The sequence below is a fragment of the Akanthomyces muscarius genome, chromosome 5 (assembly GCF_028009165.1).
Source record: "Akanthomyces muscarius strain Ve6 chromosome 5, whole genome shotgun sequence".
NCBI lineage: Eukaryota > Fungi > Ascomycota > Sordariomycetes > Hypocreales > Cordycipitaceae > Akanthomyces > Akanthomyces muscarius.
This window is the reverse complement of record NC_079245.1, coordinates 3,433,619-3,454,191: the sequence shown is the minus strand read 5'-3', so window position 1 is coordinate 3,454,191 and position 20,573 is coordinate 3,433,619. Positions and strand designations below refer to the sequence as shown.

The 20,573-nt window shown below is 54.3% G+C and overlaps 8 protein-coding genes across 8 annotated transcripts; 4 read left to right on the top strand and 4 right to left on the bottom strand.

The window, feature by feature from the left end:
• Positions 1 to 268: 268 nt before the first annotated feature.
• On the bottom strand, positions 269 to 1,017 carry LMH87_010482 (uncharacterized protein; the record flags this gene model as incomplete). The annotated part of the gene is made up of 2 exons (XM_056197648.1): positions 269 to 456; positions 558 to 1,017. 2 exons carry the CDS (start codon positions 1,015 to 1,017, stop codon positions 269 to 271), a joined length of 648 nt encoding a protein of 215 aa, XP_056054676.1.
• Positions 1,018 to 2,814: 1,797 nt separating this feature from the next.
• Positions 2,815 to 3,366, top strand: LMH87_010481 (uncharacterized protein; the record flags this gene model as incomplete). The annotated part of the gene is made up of 4 exons (XM_056197647.1): positions 2,815 to 2,886; positions 2,955 to 3,040; positions 3,127 to 3,186; positions 3,252 to 3,366. 4 exons carry the CDS (start codon positions 2,815 to 2,817, stop codon positions 3,364 to 3,366), a joined length of 333 nt encoding a protein of 110 aa, XP_056054675.1.
• Positions 3,367 to 3,946: 580 nt separating this feature from the next.
• On the bottom strand, positions 3,947 to 4,390 carry LMH87_010480 (uncharacterized protein; the record flags this gene model as incomplete). Its single annotated transcript, XM_056197646.1, has 3 exons — positions 3,947 to 4,018; positions 4,071 to 4,171; positions 4,240 to 4,390. The coding sequence occupies 3 exons, from the start codon at positions 4,388 to 4,390 to the stop codon at positions 3,947 to 3,949; spliced, it is 324 nt and encodes a 107-aa protein (XP_056054674.1).
• Positions 4,391 to 4,979: 589 nt separating this feature from the next.
• LMH87_010479 (uncharacterized protein) lies at positions 4,980 to 5,525 on the top strand (the record flags this gene model as incomplete). The annotated part of the gene is made up of 4 exons (XM_056197645.1): positions 4,980 to 5,078; positions 5,143 to 5,228; positions 5,290 to 5,349; positions 5,408 to 5,525. 4 exons carry the CDS (start codon positions 4,980 to 4,982, stop codon positions 5,523 to 5,525), a joined length of 363 nt encoding a protein of 120 aa, XP_056054673.1.
• Positions 5,526 to 6,227: 702 nt separating this feature from the next.
• LMH87_010478 (uncharacterized protein) lies at positions 6,228 to 7,128 on the top strand (the record flags this gene model as incomplete). Its single annotated transcript, XM_056197644.1, has 2 exons — positions 6,228 to 6,536; positions 6,643 to 7,128. The coding sequence occupies 2 exons, from the start codon at positions 6,228 to 6,230 to the stop codon at positions 7,126 to 7,128; spliced, it is 795 nt and encodes a 264-aa protein (XP_056054672.1).
• A 125-nt stretch (positions 7,129 to 7,253) lies between these two features.
• On the bottom strand, positions 7,254 to 8,726 carry LMH87_010477 (uncharacterized protein; the record flags this gene model as incomplete). Its single annotated transcript, XM_056197643.1, has 1 exon — positions 7,254 to 8,726. One exon carries the CDS (start codon positions 8,724 to 8,726, stop codon positions 7,254 to 7,256), a length of 1,473 nt encoding a protein of 490 aa, XP_056054671.1.
• A 301-nt stretch (positions 8,727 to 9,027) lies between these two features.
• On the top strand, positions 9,028 to 9,830 carry LMH87_010476 (uncharacterized protein; the record flags this gene model as incomplete). The annotated part of the gene is made up of 2 exons (XM_056197642.1): positions 9,028 to 9,178; positions 9,241 to 9,830. The coding sequence occupies 2 exons, from the start codon at positions 9,028 to 9,030 to the stop codon at positions 9,828 to 9,830; spliced, it is 741 nt and encodes a 246-aa protein (XP_056054670.1).
• A 4,731-nt stretch (positions 9,831 to 14,561) lies between these two features.
• Positions 14,562 to 14,963, bottom strand: LMH87_010475 (uncharacterized protein; the record flags this gene model as incomplete). Its single annotated transcript, XM_056197641.1, has 3 exons — positions 14,562 to 14,579; positions 14,632 to 14,682; positions 14,751 to 14,963. The coding sequence occupies 3 exons, from the start codon at positions 14,961 to 14,963 to the stop codon at positions 14,562 to 14,564; spliced, it is 282 nt and encodes a 93-aa protein (XP_056054669.1).
• Positions 14,964 to 20,573: the final 5,610 nt, after the last annotated feature.

Genomic DNA, 20,573 nt, shown 5'->3' with positions numbered 1-20,573 from the left:
CGCGGGAGGTACGGGAGCGCCAGTGAGGAATTGTCCAGGATGCGTGCGACCGAGTTGGCTGCGTGTTAAAACGTCGGAAACTGAGAGGTTGCGAAAACACTCCAGCTTGGAGATGCCCGGAGGAGAAGTCCAGTTGGCTGCCTCGACGACGGCGTCAAAGATGGCCTGCGGCCGCCGCGAGTCAACGAGCTCCGTGGGCAGCACGCTGCCCGAGTTCAGGATGGCGCCCCGGAAGAGCGACTTCCCGTTGTAGCTCGCGTTGCCCTTTTTACAGCGCCATCTGGTCAAAAGCCGAGATGGAGCCCGCCAACTGGTCCCAGATGGCGACTCGGTCCGGGTCGCCGCCAACGGAGGCAATGTTGTCGGCCACCCACTCGAGGCCCATCCGCTGGTCTCGCAGGCCCAGGTTCGCTCTGTCGTCCGCCAAGACCTCGGCGCCGCCCAGGAACCCAAAGCCTCAGACGCGGTGGTTGACGCCAACGAAGACGAACTGCTGGTCCTGCTTCTCGGCGAACTGGATCAGATTCTCCGCGTTCTTGGCGTTTGCGGCGCCAAACATGAAGCCGCCGCCAAGATGAAGAAGAGCACGGATAGGCGCGCCCCGGCTTGTGTGCCCTTGGGTCGCTGCACGGTGACAGTGAGGCAGTCCTCCCGGCCCTTGATGACGTCCTCGGGCCAGTGCGGCGGCATCATGCCCTTGCCGAGGAGCTTCGGCAGGAGAACCTCGGTGGTGTTGGGCGGTATCTGCGGACAGCCGGGGGCGAAGACTGTGGCGTTGAACGTGCTGGGCGCGGCGGAACAGCCTTCGCGGTGGCCGCAGACGAAGCTCGTCCTTGGGGGGGGGTCTGCAAAGGGGATGCCATGGAAGCTCTCGACACCAGTGACGGCGCCGATGACGGTGCCACCGGGGACGTCGACGGGTATTTCACCAGGGGAAGGGATAGGGGGTGAAGGAATTTGAGGCGCTGCGAGAGCAGAGAATGGGAGCGCAGCCAAAGCCACAGTAGTGAGCCTCATGATGTTGTTTGATATATCTGACAGCAGGCCGGTGGGCAAGGTTTTGGCTACGGCCTATTCGCATTCATGGCTACGGCGAAGCGCTGGTGCTATATCAACAGCATCATCTGTTGTTAAGCTGCTTCGCGCAGCAAGCAGACGATCTGTTGACTTGTCACTTCTTATACAGGAATTTGACCACCTATGATGCCTTCCAGAAGCTGGAAAACAATATAAGACGAGTGGTCTGCTGAAGCTGACTGTCGCTCGCCGTTAATCGTGAAGCCGACCACGTAGCCATGAGAGTAGAAATGCATCAAAGAGGAGCCCGCGGTAGGCAGCAATCTCTGTCGTGAAGATTTTGTCTGTCTGACACGCTGTCAGTGACTAAGCTCACTGTTGCGCCAGAGCAGATCTTCACAAGCAGATCTCCACCTCTATGCAGGCTGCAAATGCCTCTCAGCTCTTACTCTTTTGTTCTCTCTTACCAAGAATACAGTTCGCTCAGCCAACAGCGGTGGAGAGAAGGAATACTCCGGGATAATTGCTCTCAATAGATTTGTTTGTGTCTTGGAAGCAGAGCTGCCCAGGCGATCCATCGATCCGTCTGATACGCGGCACTGCGTATCTGTCATGGGAACCGCAGGATTTATAGTGCTGTCTCGGGTCGGGACGATATGAAACATGTATTTATCCGGGATACAACCCTGACAACAGCACAAGTACTGTCTAAGACAGCATTTCTCCCGCTGGCTAGCTGAACTTTTGTGAAATAGAAAATGGATCACTAATTGACTCTGCGTGTGTCTTAGAAGGCTCGACGGTGTACGGGAAAATAGTCAAGAAAGGCTGGTTGTTTCTAGAGCAAATGTCAATCGTCAGTGCATCTCTCAAAGATCCAACGTCATAGCGCGCAAGTTCTAATGATAAGACAAGCTTTCTTCTGACGGCTAGCTGAACAATTGGAAAACAAAACAAGCCACAAATTGACTCTGCGTAGCGACAGCAGGGTAGAACCTTGGTCATGTTCGGCCCAAAAAGCTGCAAAGTTGTCTCGCGGCACAGTGGTGATCGATCCCTAAGCGGCCGAGGTGCAGCGCCCTTGCTAGCGGCGCGAAGGGCTGGCTGGACGTGCAAAAACACTCAATCTTCCACACTTTTCATCGCCTAGATTGAATAATAGTCAAGCTCACAAGCACCTCTCTCGTGAGTTGGCTGTTTTGTTTCCTGCTGTAAGCTGCAGAGCATAACCAAGACCAGCAGTGTGGGTGCGTTTTGCTTGTCAAGAAACCCGGAGAGGGAAGTGGAAATACGTTGACCTGGCTTTGAGTCAGACAGAAGCAATAAAAATGTCTTAAGAAACGGCACGGAGACATAGATTCCAAACTTCGATAGAGAACGAGAGTATGACGAGATGTAGAGTGACAACTCTGAGACTTCCACTCGAGAATCTGACCCAATGCATGCCGGCTGGCAAATAGGCTCTTGTTGGTCGGCGTCACCTGCACGAACTGGCCAATTGGCTTCCCGATGCTCCTTTAATGGAGGGACCTGACTCTGCAAAAAAAAGAAGAAGAAAAAAAAAAAAAAAAAAAAAAAGGAAAGCTGCTGTGGAAGATCCGACAGCATGCCAAAAGCCGAGTGCATTTTGTCTATTAGGTCATACACCATACACTTGCGTATATCCGAGAAAGTACTATAAATGCGCTCCCCCAGGCCTTCAGATCCTTAGACAACGCACCACTTCTTCAATAATCCATCACTTTATCAATAAAACCAATACCAGATTATCTATATTTACTCTTTAGTGCTTTCACCATGCAGCTTCCTAGCCTACTCGTCTTGGCGACGGTATCAGCTGTTTCTGCCATTCCCGCTGATTATAGTGGCGTGAGCATCTCCCACCGTTCAATCTCTTAACCCTTTGAGGTCTGCGCTGCTCACTGGTTTCCGTCTAGGTTGTATTTTACGAGAATCCCGACTTTGGCGGCTTTTCCTACACCATCCCTACGACTGATCGATGCTGGCCGTTACAGGAGAGAATGTGAGTATGCCTGCGGCTACGGTCGCGCCGGTCGTGCTCACCAGAAGAGCATGGAAAAGGGAATATATGCTAAGACGCAGACAAAGCTTCCAAAAAGCATCTTCTGTTCGGATCAGTACTCCAGGGACCATATGCGTGGTCTACAGGTGGGTTATGCTAATTGACCCCTCCTCCCAGAAATTCATCATCACCGCTTACACAAGTATTGCAGAGACCTCGCGTGCGCCACCCCGCCGCTATATAATAGGCTTGGACGGACAATTAGCAATCTTGACGCCATTGGACTCGGTGATAGAATCGGATCCGTCAGTTGTGCCAGAGCTTAGGTCTCTTGATATTCGGCGTCAAGAAAAAGCTATGCCTCGTACATGCTTAGCCCCCGCTCCTTAGCTATGTAGGGCCTTCCCTATGCTACCACGCCAATCCAGAGGTGCGAGAAGCTAGATGCGCTGCTTTAACTAGTGAATAATGAATATCTATTCAACCGATCATTTACTCTAATATGCTTCTGGTCGCTCTCTTCCACTTGCCCAACAGCCCGCAACTCCACAGCCTGCACACAACGGCCTCGCAAAAGGCACAAATAAAGGTTCCGACTACTAAAGTTGAGATTGCACGCTGCTTTTTCCCAGCTCTTCTTTCTCTAAATGACTCTAGTATATATCCCTCAGGGTTGGACGAGCTTCCGCCATTTTGGCCATTTAAATATTAGCGTAGTCGCGAGGCCATGGGTATGATCGGTGCCTGTGACGTGGCAGCGTTAGGTTCACCTCGGTCACAGAAAACAAAAAGATCGAGCAAAGACAGCCAACAAGGCCAGAAATCTCTAACGTACAGTATGTTTCAAGGTGCATGACAGGTTATTGCTCAGATTATCGCGCACTGCACCCTAAAGGCAAGTTGGCACTATTCGTCAATGCCAGTGGGTTTGGCACATTGATTGGAAGAGAGTGACAAAGCATCAAGGAGCTTATCGATCTAGCGATGTATTTAGCTTCAGTGCGACAAAAACGATAATAGTACAACATACCGGGTTGCGGTCGCCAGGCGGCTGACAGCATCTTGCGTATATCTGCGATGTATCACTACAGGCAGATCGAAAGTCCGACGGGCTACCAGGGAAGCGGTGGACTGGGTGTCTTATTAGCTATTGCATCTGACTGGAAGCGTGCGACTTGAAAAGAAGTGGGATTACTTGCGTTCAATACAACCGTCGATCTTTCGCAGGCTGCTGGTTTTGCAGCATACAGGCAGTCCTGTTTGACAGGCAGTGTACGTATCGCGAGATAGGCTGTTTTGTAGTGATGTGGAAGCGAATGCGAGCACCACGACGGTAATGCTGGATTTCATGTTTTCTCAAGGCAAATGGCCAAGTTCAGACTCGGTTGTTGTGGACAAACTCGCAGCGAGACAGGATGAAATCGACAACGGGCAGAGGTGCAAGGGGTTAGATATACTCAAAGCTGTCGAAATTTACACATAGCCTAAGCTCTCCATCCGACATTAGTAAACAAGGTCAACCTTCATTCGGGATAATAAACTATTACCACGGAAACTACCGTGCTTAGCCGAGACATGTCTTAGACGTGAGATTTGTAAGGATAAGTAGAGAAATCATGTTAAAGTGCGCCGTGCGCTCAGGTAGCGATGGGGTACAACAACTGGCACACACAAGAACTGGCACTTTCCGACGCTAATTTAAAGCTGAAACTTGAGTCGGCATAAAAAGAAAGCTGTTGCGGAAGACCCATTTGCTCAAAAAAAAAAGGCAGGTTTTCATTTTGACTACAGGATGCACTGGCGCATGTCTTGGGAAGTATGGTCACTATAAGTACGCTCTTCGGTCCCCCTATATAGACATGACTTCTTCCAACAAGACAGCACTCTATCGGCAGAGAAAATAGCAAAAAGACTGCATCCATTACTTAGTGTTTTCACTATGCAACTTCTCAGCTTGGTCATTCTAGCCGTGGCGTCGTGTGCTTCTGCCACGCCCGTCAGTCAAGATGCGGAGGCTGCCGTCCCTCAACAGCCGGGCGTGAGCATATCGCCTTATCCTGGCTCCGGCTTTCCTGACATAGTTCTCTTACCATCTCGAATAGGTCACATTTTACGAGTTGACTTACTACAGCGGCTACAGCTACGAAGTTACCTCTTTCGGACAGTGCTCGCGGCTTCCCCGACGACTGTAAGCATGGTGGCAGCCACATCGCCCAGACGAAAATCGAGTATGCTAAACGCGATCACAGGTCTCTAAAAGCAGCTTCTGTTTATTTTAAAAACCGCGCAGTCAGCTGCATAGTCTTCAAGTACGTTGCGCCAATCGTCCCAATAAGAAAAACTATCCGTAACCGTTGAACACTACAGAAACCGCCAATGCACCCCTGAGCGGTTGAATGATGGACTTCAGCAGTCATTTCCTGATCTCAGAGCCATTAGGCTTAATGATAAAATTGCATCTGTAATCTGTACTCCAGATGCCTAAGATGCCTAGACCGCTTGGCATTTTGGCACCAGGAAACCACTTTGCCGCGCACGTGGCGCTTAACATAGCATAAAGGACTTATTTATGCTACCATGCCCACGCAGAGACATATAAAGCTAGTTGTCCCAGCTTTCAACAAACAAATAAGAAATGCCAACTGAGTTCCCCGTAACCTACATATGATCCGGGATTGCTCCCGAATATTTGCTCGGCAGCCTCCAAGCCTACTGGTTTCTAACCTCGTCTATAAATATGACTCCAAGTGTTATATCAATAGGGGAGACTCATGCTAGCTCATATACAGAGTTCGCATGAGCAAGCAGTATTCTTGTTTAATTGAGACCGACGAATAATGGGTGACATGGCAGCCAGCCGAAAGGGCCGATTATAGAGGATTAATTGTGACGCCCCTGATCGACCTGAAACATGACAAAAAAAAAACGTCTGGGGCGTAAATACCGCAATACAGAAAAAGGAAGCCAAGAGCCGAATTCTTGGTATACCGTCTCAGACCATTAGCCAACACGGCGTGACAGGCTCGCAGCTCTGTGGCTGCCCCACCAGGGTAGGCCGCAACAACGTCTGCCTCACCTGCCAAACCGCTCTCACTCAACAGCACCAACTTCATCACTCGGACCTTTCTTTTTGTCCTTGGAAGAGTGGAAGAGTCATCACATCCAAAGCCAGGATGCAAGACAGATAATGTCCGCCCCCATCTCCCAGGCTCTCTGGGATGCCCGGATCCCGCTCCACATCACCCATGCGTCGGCGCCTACTGCACCCTTCATCACCAGCATCCCGCGCTTCTCGTACCTCGCGCTGCTGCTGCCGCGCCTCTCGGCCTTTTTCGGCACACCCTGTTCCAGCTTTCACTTTGAGCACGTCCTGCTGCGGAATCTCGCCGTCGGCCTGCTGGTGGACCTGTACCAGCCGTCGCTGCCGTGGCGCCTGGTTGTCAATGACGGCGTGAGCTGGGACATTTCCGACACGTTTCTCAACGCCGCCAAGGAGGTGCGTTTCATTTTTACAAACCCGTCGCTTTTCTTCCCAGATAGCAGCCACACGCGCCTAGTCTGCCTAGGTTCACGTTTCAGCTGATCGCTCACATTACGTACAGGCAGACTTTATCCGCAACGGCAACGCGAACCAAATCATGAAAATGTCCAAGGGCGACACCACGCAGCTCTGGCACGCCGTCATTGACAATGACTATGCCGCCTTTGCCCGCATCAACAACCGCCTGCTCAACGCCCCCACGGCCCTCAAGCACGTCCCTATGCGCATCTACTTGCCCCTCGCACCGGCGGCCGGCGGCGGCGGCGAAGAGCCGACTGCGGTCGATCACGGGGACGCCTCGGCCGCCGGCGCCTTCAAGATTATCCAGTCTCTTGTGCAGCCACTCGCCGCGGATCGGAGGCCGAGGCTCCTGGGCCATGCGCTAAAGGACATGATGCCGAGGCTGTTTCCGAGCAGCAGAGACCCGGTCATGGCAAATGTTCTCTTGCACGGAGTTGCGGTGCCCTTTGATGCCCCGCTGGCGGATCTCATGAGAGAAGCAGCGTATCCAGACGGTTGGCTCAGTTTTGTGGTCGTTGTTTTATGATATATCATCATCGAGTTGTTTGAGTTGGTGTATCTACACGGCACGCACATAGCGGGATGGAGTTTGGCATTTATATTTATATTTCTTTCTACACGCGAGTCTGGAAGTGCAGTGTTGCGTCCTAATCATGTGAATGTAATATTCTTTCCCATGAGGCTCTTGTATGCATCGTCCACGGCCTTCCGCTTACGTGCGCGGACCTCTTCATTTTTGTCCACCTCTTCAAAATCGTCAACATCGTCAGGTCCTGGAATCGTCATCATCCAGACACGTATATGCCCGTCCAAGTGAGCACTGTAGATTGTACCTAGCGATTGGGCGCCACCCATGACGGGCCCAAGTGCGCGACAGCCGCTTCCACCAGCGCCCCGCCACGCCATGGTGGTGATTCGGTTTCTGCCAATCTCGGCGCTGCGCGGACCAACAGGGTTCGTGACGCCGGGGGTACGAAGTCGCGTTATGACGTTACCGTCGTGCATGTTGAGCACCAGCATCTCCTGGTCGTTGGCCCAAACGAGGACATCACCAGTGCTGCAGAGACCTGATGGCGACAGGAGCATATTTGCTGTTTTGGGGTGCTGATTCTGTATGAGTGATCCAAAGCTGGCGAGAGTATTTGCGCCCGTGTCGGCATCCCAAACCCGAATCTTGCGGTCCAAGCCTGATGTGACAATGTATCTGCCATCGTCTGTCCATTTGATTCCGTTGACCGCTTCATCGTGAGCTTGAGATGACGCGCGGAAATGCGGTTGACGGCTCCAGTCTGCACCATTCGCCGCCGCCAGAGTGAAGCGATGCACAACGCCGAGCGAATCCTCTTGGTCGAGTTGAGCGACAACGCCGCCTGCGCGGCGAATGTCCCACACACGCACTTTTCCATCCGCATGCCCGCTAGCGAGGATGTGCTCATGCTGCGGGCTCCAGACCGTGCTGAGGACAGGCCCTCCGTGTGCAACAAGCGCCTGCACCGCGGCGCCGGATTTGAGGTCGACCAGCCGCACATTGGAGTGCTGCGTAGCACACGCTACGAGCAGATGATCTGCTATGGGACTCGTCGCATGCGAGTAAATCGTAGCATTCAAGGGAAATTCGGCGGACAAGGCTGCGCGCGGTGTTGACCACAGCTTCAGCGTCTTGTCGTACGAGCTGGAGAGGAACGCACCCGAGTCGAAGGGGTAGAATGCCAGATGCGTGACGCCGTGGCTGTGGCCCCTGTTGGTGCTGCTACGCGCTTCTTGTGTCGAGCGCGCAATCGAAAGTGCCGGCTTGAACGTGTGCAGCCTGTGAGGGCTCGGCGCGCTCTCCAAGTCCCAGATCTTGATGGATCCGTCAGCACCACCTGAGATCATGAGGCGCCCGTCAAACTTGTCGACATCAAGAGCGCTGACACCGGCGCCATGCGCGCGGATATTGTGCGCCCTCTCTTCGACAACGGAGGAGGGGCCGCTGCTTGTCGACCCTTGCGAGGCTAGAATCTCGCCATTGAAGCGGTGCTGGGGTGCGGGCGCAAAGGTGCGGATGAGGTCGCTGGCGAGGCTGCGGGCAAACTCCTGGGGCTGGAGATCGCCAGTCTCACGCGCGAGAAGACGAGTCTGCATTCATTTGATTCTTACGACAGCGATGGCTGTCGAGTTTGATGCTATTTATCCGGATGCTCGATGAGAGTCGATGAGATGGGAACGACAGGCGCCACGCCAGGCAGACGCGACCACCAAAGAGCGCTGTTTATATACAGTGGGTCGTCGCTACCACTCTCGCCGCAATCCCTTCACTGAGAACTTGCACATTCAATAATGTTTCACGGATACACAATAACCAACATGCTGTGAAGTAAAGTACTCAATATTCCGCTTTTGTTCTCACACTCACTCTGTCATCTACATTTGGCGTGCAAGAGCGATGGACTCTGAGGACGAACCCTTGAGGCGCCAGCAAACGCCAGATTTTGACACCTCCCAAGCACCTGCTGTCGACACGCTACACGACTTGCATCAGGCCGAAACAAATCGCGGCAAGCGCCGCATTGCCACTGTTTACGATGCTGTCGCTGGTGAGTTCCTCTTCTTTCACAACTCAGCCTGCGAGCGCCGCAATGCTGACGCCGCTCTCCAGGCAGACTCTCACATCACCACGACCTAAGCAAGGGCGGCGAAGGCGGCAGCAGACCTCCCTCCGTCGCCAAGCACTCTCTCCGCGAAGCAAATTATGGGCCAGACGAGGTGCTCTTCCGTCGCAAGGACGCCCCGGCGCGGTACGCCGAGCACGACATCTACTACGCAAATGAGAGGCATCTCCCCCACGGCGGCCGCCACGGCGGCCGCCACGGCGTCCTGCCCGAGAGCGACCTGCTCAAGGCGGTCCACGGCTACGCTGGACGATTCTACGGGCGCATGCGGCGCGGTCGGGGCAGCGCGACGGCGCAGATCCACAACGTCGACGAGGCCAGCATGGACGAGACGGCGCTGCTGGCGTTTGGCATCCTGCTCGAGGAGGCCGGCCGTGACGTCCTTGGCAAAAGGGGCGACATGGTCTTTACAGAGGGCGTCGAGCCAGAGGGCACGGCGGCGTCGATGCACCCCCCGAGGAACAAGCAAATTCTCACGGGCACCGTCGGATCACTGGACGGCATCCCGCGCCCATCGCAGGTGAAGAGGCGATCCAAGAGACGTAGGGTCGGAAGCCCAAGACAGGCAGAGTCCTGATGCATCTTGTCACCCGCATTGGCAGAAAATTCGCTTTGCTCTGAAAAAAAAGCAAAGTTGCACGGCGTACAAGGGAGATGATGAATCGCAGCACCTCTACCTAGCCATTGTCGACCAGCGCTTTTCCATGGGAAATCGGGCCGGTGTGGCTTTTCCTACGCGACGTGGCTCGGACATCAGCTGCGGCTATTGCACCGTCTCGGAAGAGCTTGCATGTACTTTGCCGGTCTCAAGATTGATGCTGCACGCACCTTTTTTTTTTCAGACACAAGGCTGCCGCATTGTGATTGCGTGCTCGAGGCGATTCCGAGCTTTGGCCGCTGCCCACCCCTCACTCCTGCACGAGACGCGAGTGATTTTCTGTACAAGGCTGCAAGCCATGTTGGAAATGTCTGAGAACATTGGCCGATGCATTTCACCATCGGCGTGGCCGGTCGGAGAGGAAGCCGAAGCCACTTTGTATAGCTTCATTGTCTCTGTCTTGCGATGAAAAGCCTGCATTCTCACTTGTCCTTCTACGGTATACACGTATACCCACGACAAAGAGCCCTGTATCCGGTGCAATCTCCGGTCAGAATCTGCCCGGTACCATTGGGCGCAACCGGTCGAGACATTGCAGCGGTATGGCCTGTGCTCTGCAGCATGCATCAGACAGCGGCGCCCCCGACTTCACATGCCGATGCTGCATCGACAAAGGGACTGACGGCCGTTTATGCATAATAAAGACGATTGATAACAGAACTTGTCCTCGGTGCTTGTGCTGCGAGCTACAGGTGTATCGCACTGCAACCAACTGTTAGAATCGAAATCAAATGATGACTCCGCATTGTTAATGCTCAGCAGACATGCTCTAGTCTCCTCCAGTCATGATCATGTCAAATAAACACCTTGCAAAATTCTCGGCGCTGCTCTAGTGAGCGCAGTGACTGCCGTAGATACACAGAATAGGCAGAGTGCGCCCCGCGTCGAATTTGTGCTACGAAACAGTCATGACATAAATGACAGCCCTGACCTTTGCCGGCGATGAGCGTACATGTTACAAAGATGGCGCGGCATGACCGAGTAATTTTGAGAATAGCACTTGACAGTCCGAGAACACCCAAGAGCTTGGACTGCAGCTCACACAAACAATGACGAACATTGCCTCGACTATACCAACTCGAAGATATATCGGCACCCCGCGACGGCAGTTTTAACATTGCCGCGTCATGTGTTTCTTTCGGCCACGTGAACGAATCCGACGGAGCTCTTATCAGTCAAGCAATTATCAGGGCGTCGAATCGCCTATTATGTCAGCTTTTCTTTCGCATCCATGCGCGCCGGATACTACTTAGAAGAGTCCGCCTCAGACTTTCGACGCCACAAACAATGAACCAGGCTGCAGGGCAAGGGGTGTCTGCCCCCATGAACAAGACTCAAAGGAGCCTTTGAGCTTTTACCAGATGAGCGGGACGATATTGACAAGGAGGTTCCACTGTGATGGGTTGTGAGGCTGTCGAGGAATCGGCTAAGACGGCCGCGCATTTGATCTTTGGCCTCCTGGACGACCAGGATTAATAGCCCGCAAAAGGGATCTTTAGGCGCCGGCTCATCAGTGCCGGCCAAGTCAACGCAAAGCCCTGGGCAGAAGCTGAGTCAAGTGACCTGCCAGCCGTTGCGCCTCGTCTTAAAAGGCGACAACTTGGCTGTGAGCCAAGGCGCCGCACGGGCTTTCTTGAACAAGCCCTCCTCTACTTCGAGGCTTTGAGGCAAGACATCTGCAAGTCTCTCATACATGTCATCTTTCGGACAGCCCAAACTTTGCTGGGTAAGTGGGCTAGTGGGCATGGCTGGCCGCGGTCATTTATCATGTCGCAACCCTGCGCCGGGGACGGCCCGGCGACAGCCAGGTGCTTGATTGAGCGACTCTCCGCTCCTGCCGCCATCGCATTGCCATGTCCGGTAAACTTGGAGACAGTGAGTAATAAGCATCATCCAGCAGAACCATGGGCGTCGCGCGAGGCTTCCGGCCTGTGTCTTGCTGAAAAGTCTTGCGCCCCGCCATGATGGCCAGGGTCGAAAGAGGGGCAGCCGCGCACTTAAAATGAAGCGGGCGGACAGTCGTTCTGGCACAGTATGTTGCAGCAGAAAAGAAACAAGTTAGTAAGCGCAGGAGTTAGGGGAAACCGGGAAAGGCAAAGCACCGCGGGGCTCTACTCAATCAGGCGATTGGCTTCTGCTTGCTTTTGTTGGTCCAACATCGAACCAGTATGTATCCGAGGGGTTCAAGCTTGTTAGTTGATCCCGCAAAGAGGGAAAAGAAAAAAAATACCAACAGTGCGCTTAAAAATGTCCACTTTTCAAACACACACAGTCTGACATGGTGCATATGACTGGAGTCATGTGCTTTTAGGACGAGGTGCTAAATGCGTCTCTGCGTCCACCATTCGAGTGCTTGGGTTATGATCTTTCCGTGATGTATCAGTTTTGCTCTGGCCAGCTGTCCGCTCATAGAAGGCGCCGACTCGTGGTTTCCATACTGTGCAAATTAAATGTTACTAGTCACATATGGCTAGGTTCAGGCCTTGCCTGTTGGTGTCCGACAGCAAGACTCTTCCCAGCGAGCTTGCGCATGCAATGAGTATGCTTTCTTTTTTGTACTTTGTCTAGTTCCTTTTGCGTGTGCTTTCGGGTCTCCATTCGTTACTCTTCTCCGCATCGCCTGTCAGGAACGGGCCCTGTGGCGTGGCTTGGCACTTGTCTAGCCCACATGCATGCATGTTGTGCTGGCGACTCTCGCAACGTGGTCGCTCCGGATATGCTGCGTATAACCGCAATCTGCAGAGCACGGTCTTGGACGTTGCTTTTGCTCGGGATCAAAGTAACAAGACTGCTCTGCACAGGACCGTGACTTGCGACTTGCTCATCCATTGGCTGAAGCCCCGCCGTAGGATTTGCGGACCGTACGACGAGCAATTTAGAGCCACTGTGCAGAACGAGGGAGTCGCGATATTTGCTTTTATTTTCAACGACGCCGCAAGTAATGAAACGCTCCTCGTTTGCGTTCTTGCAAGTAGGCTTGCCTGCACTCCACCAGTCTGAATCCTGCTGCAGCGCGGTATAATTCCTTTTTGGGATTACTGCTCTGGGGCCGCGTGCTGTTCCAGTGTGGGAAGAGAGAAGAGTCGTCTTTGGTCTTGGGGGAGCGCGGTGCGCGATCCTGAAAATTCCTTCATCAGTGATCAATCGGAGAATACATGTCGCAAACTCGTTTTTGAATTATGACAGAACGACTTTGTGGAAACCGCCACTCCAAGCCAGATGCAAGGATTCATGGCCTCGGGCTGACCAGCAATGGATGTTCAGCGGCGTCCCCCGAAAACGGGGCTTCCGCCAGGCTGGTTCACACCAGTTGTTTGTATCTAAACTTGGTTCGAAAATTTGAAATTGTAGTTCAGTTTTGTCGTGAGATGACTTTTGGTGGTTTTGCTTTTGGGCGACCGTTTTGTCGAATGAGGTATCAGTAAGTAACTATGCCATAGAACCTGTCTGAGACACTTGGCTCGCTTCTGAAATAACAATGTCTAGGCCGGGGGCATATCGAAGATTTGCTTCTCGTGTTGTACAAGAAAGCACAGCAAACAGTAGCAATGCCAAGACAAACTTGCCAATCTATTGTTAGCAATCCGGCATGGTGGCTGCCTCCCGTTTCCTCTTTCCACAGCGCTGGGTCAGGCACCGAATGTGTATGGGGTAGACCTCCGCAGATGACATCGTCCATGTCAGCCATCGCGCGCTGCAGTTGGCCCCAGCGTCATGCATCGCTTTTTTTTTTGGCATGCATTATGCATTTTCATCTACCGGGGAGGTCCTTCCGGGCGATCATGGCTTATAGTCCGTCAGGCTGGCGCGGTCAAACTGATAAACTCAGAGGCTGACGAAAAAGCTGCTCTAGGCGAGACCGCGGTGCTGCTTGGGCATCGATACTTACATCGTCATCCACCACTACGATTAGTAGACTTGTCGGTATCGGGTCTTGCAGCCCTTTCCTACCCAGCTGCCAGCCCGGCTGCAATCCCAGCAATGCGCGTTCGTTCACTTGGGCGAGACCAATCTCTGGATACGGTGAAGGGGTAAATCGATATGCACGAGCCAGCGCAGTGTCAGACCAGTTGTTCTGTTTGCCGCTATCTGTCTTTGTTCGCAGGCATGGCCGGCAACGACCGTTGCCGAGATCATCGTAGACGTCGCCCAAGCCTGTCGCATCCGTAAAGTTGAAACTTTAGCGGCGCCGCCGGTAGCGCCCGGCGTATCCCAGGCGTGTGTCTTTGGTGCTGCAGAAACATAGTTTGCGTAAGACAACATTTGGTGCCTGTCGCCAGCGTAAGCTTCTAAAGTACGCAGTAGATTATGTATTGCAAGATTGCCATTGACATCCTACAAGGCCATGGTAGCTCGAGCCCGTATTTCCCACTGTTATGCAAGCCACTGCATGGGGATTCTAGGCCCGGCCCGCACTCTAAAAGTACGCAATCGCATCATGACACAAAGTTCATCTAAATAACGAAGCCTCGCTGAGCGTGAGGAGCATCAGTACTGATACCATTTTGAGGGTTCCCGGCACGAGCGGGCTGGTCCCCGAGCGCCTACATCTAAGTACGCGTGTCGAAGTTTCCACTGTCCAATGTCAAAAAGCATGAGCGGAGCCAGACGGTAGAGTTGTCAGCGCTGTTAGCGTTGGCAGACCAGGGCCTAGTCGCGTGATTCAACCTGCTTATCAGTGGTAAGTTCTGGGTTCCGAAACCAAAATCAGGGTCCTCACCAGTAGATCGTAGCCCGAGTCTGTCCATTTGCCTTGAATCGACTGGGCAGGCTACATGACTGTAATCTGTCAAGATTTGCACAAGGTATTAGCGCTATGGAGCATAATGAGACCCGTACCGCTGTTCTGGAAACGCTGAGGGGATTGGAGATTATGACGGTTCTGGCCGATGCAGGCACTGGCGGGGCCGAGTCAGAAAGGGCAATCAATGCCTGTTGTGAAGGTGGGACTCGGCAGATCTCTAGGGCCAGCAATTGTCGAGAAGTGACGAGGAGCGTCATTCTGTGCTGGGAACCCAGCCATTCAGCCACGCTGGTCGTGTTAAGAGACATAGTGGGCTCGGATGCGAATGGTCCGGCGGTCCAATAGCGGGACAAAAGGGCAAATGGTGTCTGGATACAAGTTTGTGCGTGTCTATTGGGTAAGATCTTTTGGCATAGTGGCCCATTTTGATTTCATTGACCCTCACATCGAGCAGTTCAAGGCTTTTTGGCGGCTCAACGGTATGTCATGCCACCAGAGCTGAGAGGGGGAACAACAGCTTGTAGGCAAGTTGGATGCTACTAATAAATCACCATAGCGGCAGCTCGTTTCCCCGTTGCCCCCGGGTCAACTTGGGGATAAATATTCAGGCTGGAGACTCCTTGTGCAAGAGGCCTTGTACCGAGTTTGTCTAGCGCCGAGCGGAAGGTTGCATTGGTCCCAGAGACGTGGTAAAAGCCCCCCAACCAATAACCTTGGGTTGGCGTCGGCCATGCCACTGGACTAGTGGTGCGACTCGAGCAGTGAAACAGTTGGCGAATGGCACTCTGTACCACATACCAATGGTTCGTTCTGTTCCGATGGGTTTGAGTGCGATTCATGCGGCACCAGTTTGAGCTGCGCAATACCAGTACGATTTGGGGAAGCAAGATCTCATCGTGGAAGGAAGAAGGGGGTCCATGGTAAGCCGGCGAACAGCCGAGCATTATTGCTACCAGTAGGCGGGCCAAGGGACGGAGCAGTCAGTGACAAAATAAAAGGTCGCAAACATGCCACAGTGTGGCGGCGAGACATCGCGTGTGACTATCCAGGGCGAGTGAAACACGTTGAAGGTGTCGCTCCGCCGGATCACAAGTAGAGCGGTACTATGGATACCAGTAGGGCCTTGATGGAAAAGTCAATGAGTGCAGCAATGCCTGAAAGCTGCAGAAGACTACATTCGGTAGGCGGCGTTTTGTTCCGGCTGGTGACGATGAGGCGAGGGATGACGAAGGATTGATGGCAGGATGCTCTAGTTTCGAGAAGCAATTGTAAGAACCACGTGTGGGCAAGCTTCCAAGCTCCTAACAATTGAGACAATCGCCTAAAGTCTGGAGCATTCGCAGAGTGGTGTTTGGAAGATCTGCACGCTATTGGACCGACCAAGTCATCAATGCAACGCTGATGAACTCCTTGATTTACACCATCATCTTGTTGGCAAAAGCAGTCGCCTGTTTTCCAGGAGATGTTGAGCCGCTGGGTCGAGAATCATGGACAGTGGTCATCACAATTTACATCACCACTGAGACGTCGGGTGCGCCCCTGTACGGAGTACCAATACAGTGGTTGAGTGGCATGCAGCAAGTCCATGGGGCGGAAACCCGCGTCGATCACGTTAGCCATGCCGGAACGATGAGCTTGGTGTGTCTGAGTGTCTCTGGGCTGGCAAGTCGTGCAAGGTTCCCTGGTGTGGGGACTGTGTGCGAGATTGAGGAGCAAGGAGCTCGGCGATGAATGAAGAAATCACAAAACCCCTTTTCTGGAAAGCCGGGCATGTCTTGCCGTGGTGTATTTTGGTCTGTGGGTTGTATTTAGTCTGGGTAGAGAATAGCAGCTGGACGGCACAGCCAGTAAAGAGGCGTTTTCAGCCAGCTAGCTGTGGTGCTTGCTCATCGTCCCCCAGAAGCTAGCAGACGGGACGAGGAAGCTAAGTTAGCTTGCTGCATGCCAGTTGAGGGGATTCGATTCGGATGGCTGGCCTCTCCGGCGGGTTGATCAACCTAACTTGACTGCAGCGCCGCTGTGCCAGTTGGAAGCTCCACGGTGGCTCATGGGTGGGCTCCGTGTTAATGATGACACCCACCGCCTTGCTTCTCGCCTCGCTCCGCTCCGCAGCGGGCTGCCTGGCCCTGGCTGGGCAAGGGCCTAGGGATGTACGCCACTCAACGCTAAAAAGCTGGCACAGCTTGGAGAGAAAAGAGAGCTTGCATCACTGATATATTTCCCAGCTGGTCAAGTTTGGCTGGTCAGGCGTGCCAGGGCGCAAGCACAAGTCGAGCGCAGCGTGATGAGAGGCCACTAGGCCACGAGAGCAAAAGACGGCTGGGGGCGGCAGTGGGCTGCATGTGGGTGGATGCAGAAGCAGATTACTGGCACGAATATCCGTAGCCTGGAGCAAGATGATGATGTTGATGAAGGCAAGGGATAGGCCATGGGTTAGGGGCATTTGCTGCTTGCCGACTTGCGTTGAAGCCCTTGCGTTTGGTCATGAGGTGCTCATACAGTACAGATGCGCCGCAGCCTGCAAGCATCGACTGAATGATAACTACCGTGCGTGTACTCCGTACCAGTAGGTACAATACTGGTATTCGTAATTATAAGTCGACTTCGGTAATGCCTATGTGAGGCAGGCTGGGGCATCTGCACCGACCCCCTCGCCTATCAGCTGGCGTGGTTTTCGTCTGCGCTGGGAACGACTGCCGACACTGGCATGTTTATTAGTTCTTTTCAGCCAATGACAATCCTTGACTGCAATGGCCAGCTGCCAGTAGTAGCAGTAGCCTTGCCTGTCACTTGGCCGAGGAGGAGGCCTATCGCGTGGGCATTGGGCAGCGAAAGTACAGCATGCTGCGTGGTAGAGAAATACCGGGCAAGAGGATGGAGAGGTCGGCGGGTACTGGTCTACCTGATGGAAATTGTACAGGCATGAAAATGAGCTCGTAATTGAAGTTGGCGCAAGACGCGTATTGAAATAAAAAGAGCGGAGTCGAGAGGTTGTAATCTTGTGGACGCCGAAATGAAGGGCAAACGGGGACTAGCACCGGATGGGGGCCAGCACCGGAGTAATTAAGCGGCGCAGAAACGTCGTCGAGAGATGAGTACGGGGAAGCGAGCCACTGGTGTGATGAATGTATTATGGGTTTGCGAGAGAGTTTGCGACTTGGCGATGGAGTCTCGAGCCGTGGGATTGTGCTCGTACCAGTATGCGTGGGCACATTGTCCTGTCAGTGCGTGATGTCGGTGTAGCTGCTGACTGCTGGCCCAGCCTGTTTGGTGCTGGACGGGGCGCGCCCTGCCTGTTTCCCGCTTGCCGTTTGCAGGACAACACCACGGCGAGCACCGCCTACGCAAAGACGATTCACATCCCCAGCTTCACCTTTCTTCTACGTACAACCTCACTTTATCCCCCATCGCCGCCTCGCTCCCCTATCCGCCTTCCTGGTGCCCCCAAGATGCGGTTGGCCGTGCATGCTCTGCAGCCTGAAGGCTAGCCCATAGCTCGTCAATACCGGTACCTCTGCTTGTCCCGCACCACCACCACCACCACCACCACCATCACCCACCATCACTACTAGAGCGAGCACCACTTGACCTCAAAACAATGACGGAACCTGAACTAGTTCTTAACCCACGCTGCTAGCTCGCCCCTCACCTCCCCATTCTTCATTACCGCTACCAACCACAATCCCCATGCAGACTTGAACACGGAGGCGAGGCCCAGCACCGCTGGCCCATGCACCATGACCCTTGTCTGCTGGCAGAGGGCCCCTTGCCCGACCTGGCTGGCGACTGGTTAGCTCGTCCCGCAGCGCGACCAGAAGGAGAAAAACAAAACAGAACGAGACAAAGAGCACAGCTCAGGTGGTCGGTGGACATGGGTCAATGATGGAGAGCTGGCTCTGGTCCACCCCCTGGAGGAGCTGGTACCCGCAGCCTTGGGCCCTTGGGTCCGACCTCGAGCGATATTCCAGCAGTCGAGCTCGAGCAGCTTACCGTCTTTTGTCGTCGCCGCCACGAGCCACCACAGAACAAAGCCGGACTATCAGTACCTACTCGGTACTAGGTACCGACTAAACAGCGCATTATTATCCGTACATTTTTGAGCATTATTGCCCGCTTGCCCCCTTCGCCCGCTTGTATCATTGTACCATTGTACCATTGTACTCAGTACGGAGTACGGAGTACATCGCACAGCTTGCAGCTCTTTTGCGCCCACCCAGCACAGCGCACCCGCAACCACCTTTTCAGCCACGCACGGCATTGCATTGCAGCATTGTACATGCATCTCACGCAGCTGCTGCTCGCTTCTTCCGCCTAGTTGGCCTGCACAGCTACCCATCTCGCTCGCGCCCGGTCCATCACAGATCTGTTGCTGCCCTGGCCTCTGCTCCATTGTGACCCCCGTCAGGTCAGCCTCTCGTCGGCCTGGCCTTGCTTGTGCTGAGTGGTGTCGCCTCCCCCTCTGCCACTGCCACCCAGCCAAAGCTCTTCCTGGCCGCCATCCAGCCCAGCCATCCGCCGTCGCCGCCTGTCCCTGGCCTCCCCCCTCCTTCTTGATTCTCCTGGCCATTCAGCCATCTACCTAGGTATCCGTCCCTCTCCTCACCCCCCCTGGGCCCTGCTCCTTTCTGCATATTCATGCCCAACACACCCGCTGGCCCTGCAGCCCGTCTACACGCCGCCTTTGCTGCCACCATACAAGTACCGCCGCACTCTGCTCCGTCCTGGCGGCCGGCCGCTGGCGCAAACACCCGTACGCCGCATCGCAACCTCGCGCGCCGCCTTTTGCCATCCACGGCCCATTACTCGCCACATCAGCCCGACCCGACACCAATCCCTGTCCTCTCCAGCGTGGTACCGCTCCTGCTCTTCAGCCCGCAAAAGGCAAGCTTTGTTTGGCCCTGTCTCTCCGCGACACGCCCCACACGCCGCCGCTCTGCTTTACGCTTCTCGTCCTTCTCGACCTTCAACTCCAACCACGAGTGCCTCGTTCTTTGCTGATCTTGAATCTTCTCCCGTGTCTGTCGATTCACCGCTCCTGGCGTCTGCCTTGGTCTTGCCCTCCCCCCATCTCCCTGCGTCCTCTCGGTGGGCTTCTCGTCGGCCCGTACCAGTTCTTCACTGAACTGCTTCGTTTCCCTGCCGTGTCACACACAAATCACCGTACTACAGACGCTACTTCGGCTCCCACCAGCATAGGTAGCCTTTGCTTGTCTGGTCGCTCAGTGACAGCGCCCCAAGCCACGTCGTCGCCCAACCCCATGTCAGCCAGCCAGGTTGCGAGACCACAGCTTTGATCCAATAGACTCCCCAACGCCGCGATATCGCGACACCTGCCTTGGTTCTTCCCGCCCGTCCGTCGTACCGTCGTCTCGGCTCCCGTCCATGGCTCCCTGCCTCGCCTGGTCCTAGCTTTGCCACTCGACTCACCCACGGCTATGAGCCTGTGTGTCTCTGGCCCCGTCTACAATACACAAGATGGACCTACCTTCCATGGAAAGCAAACGGCCTCGTCTGTCCTCGTGGTCCGGTACCACCTCGCAGCAGCCAACCACATTACCGCTCCCGCACTCCGCGGCTCACTTACCTCCGCCATCCCATTCTCAGCATCCCTCTTCTGCTGCTCCCGGATATCAGTCCTATGCTCCCCGGCACTCCGACCTCTCTCCCAGTCATCCTCCCAATTCCGGGCATGGCCTTTTGCACCATCCTGACGTCGACCGTCGCCATCACGACCAAGAGGCTCTTGCCCCCATGCACGACCACTATCGTCATCCCCAGTCTCAACCGCCGCCGCCGCCGCCTCACTCACCGGCGCAGCCACATTACCCTCCTTACCCATCAAGAGACTCCCTTATAAAGCGAGAAGGCCCTGAGGATAGTCGTCGACCGACATCGGGTAGCCATGGCCTGGACGGCGG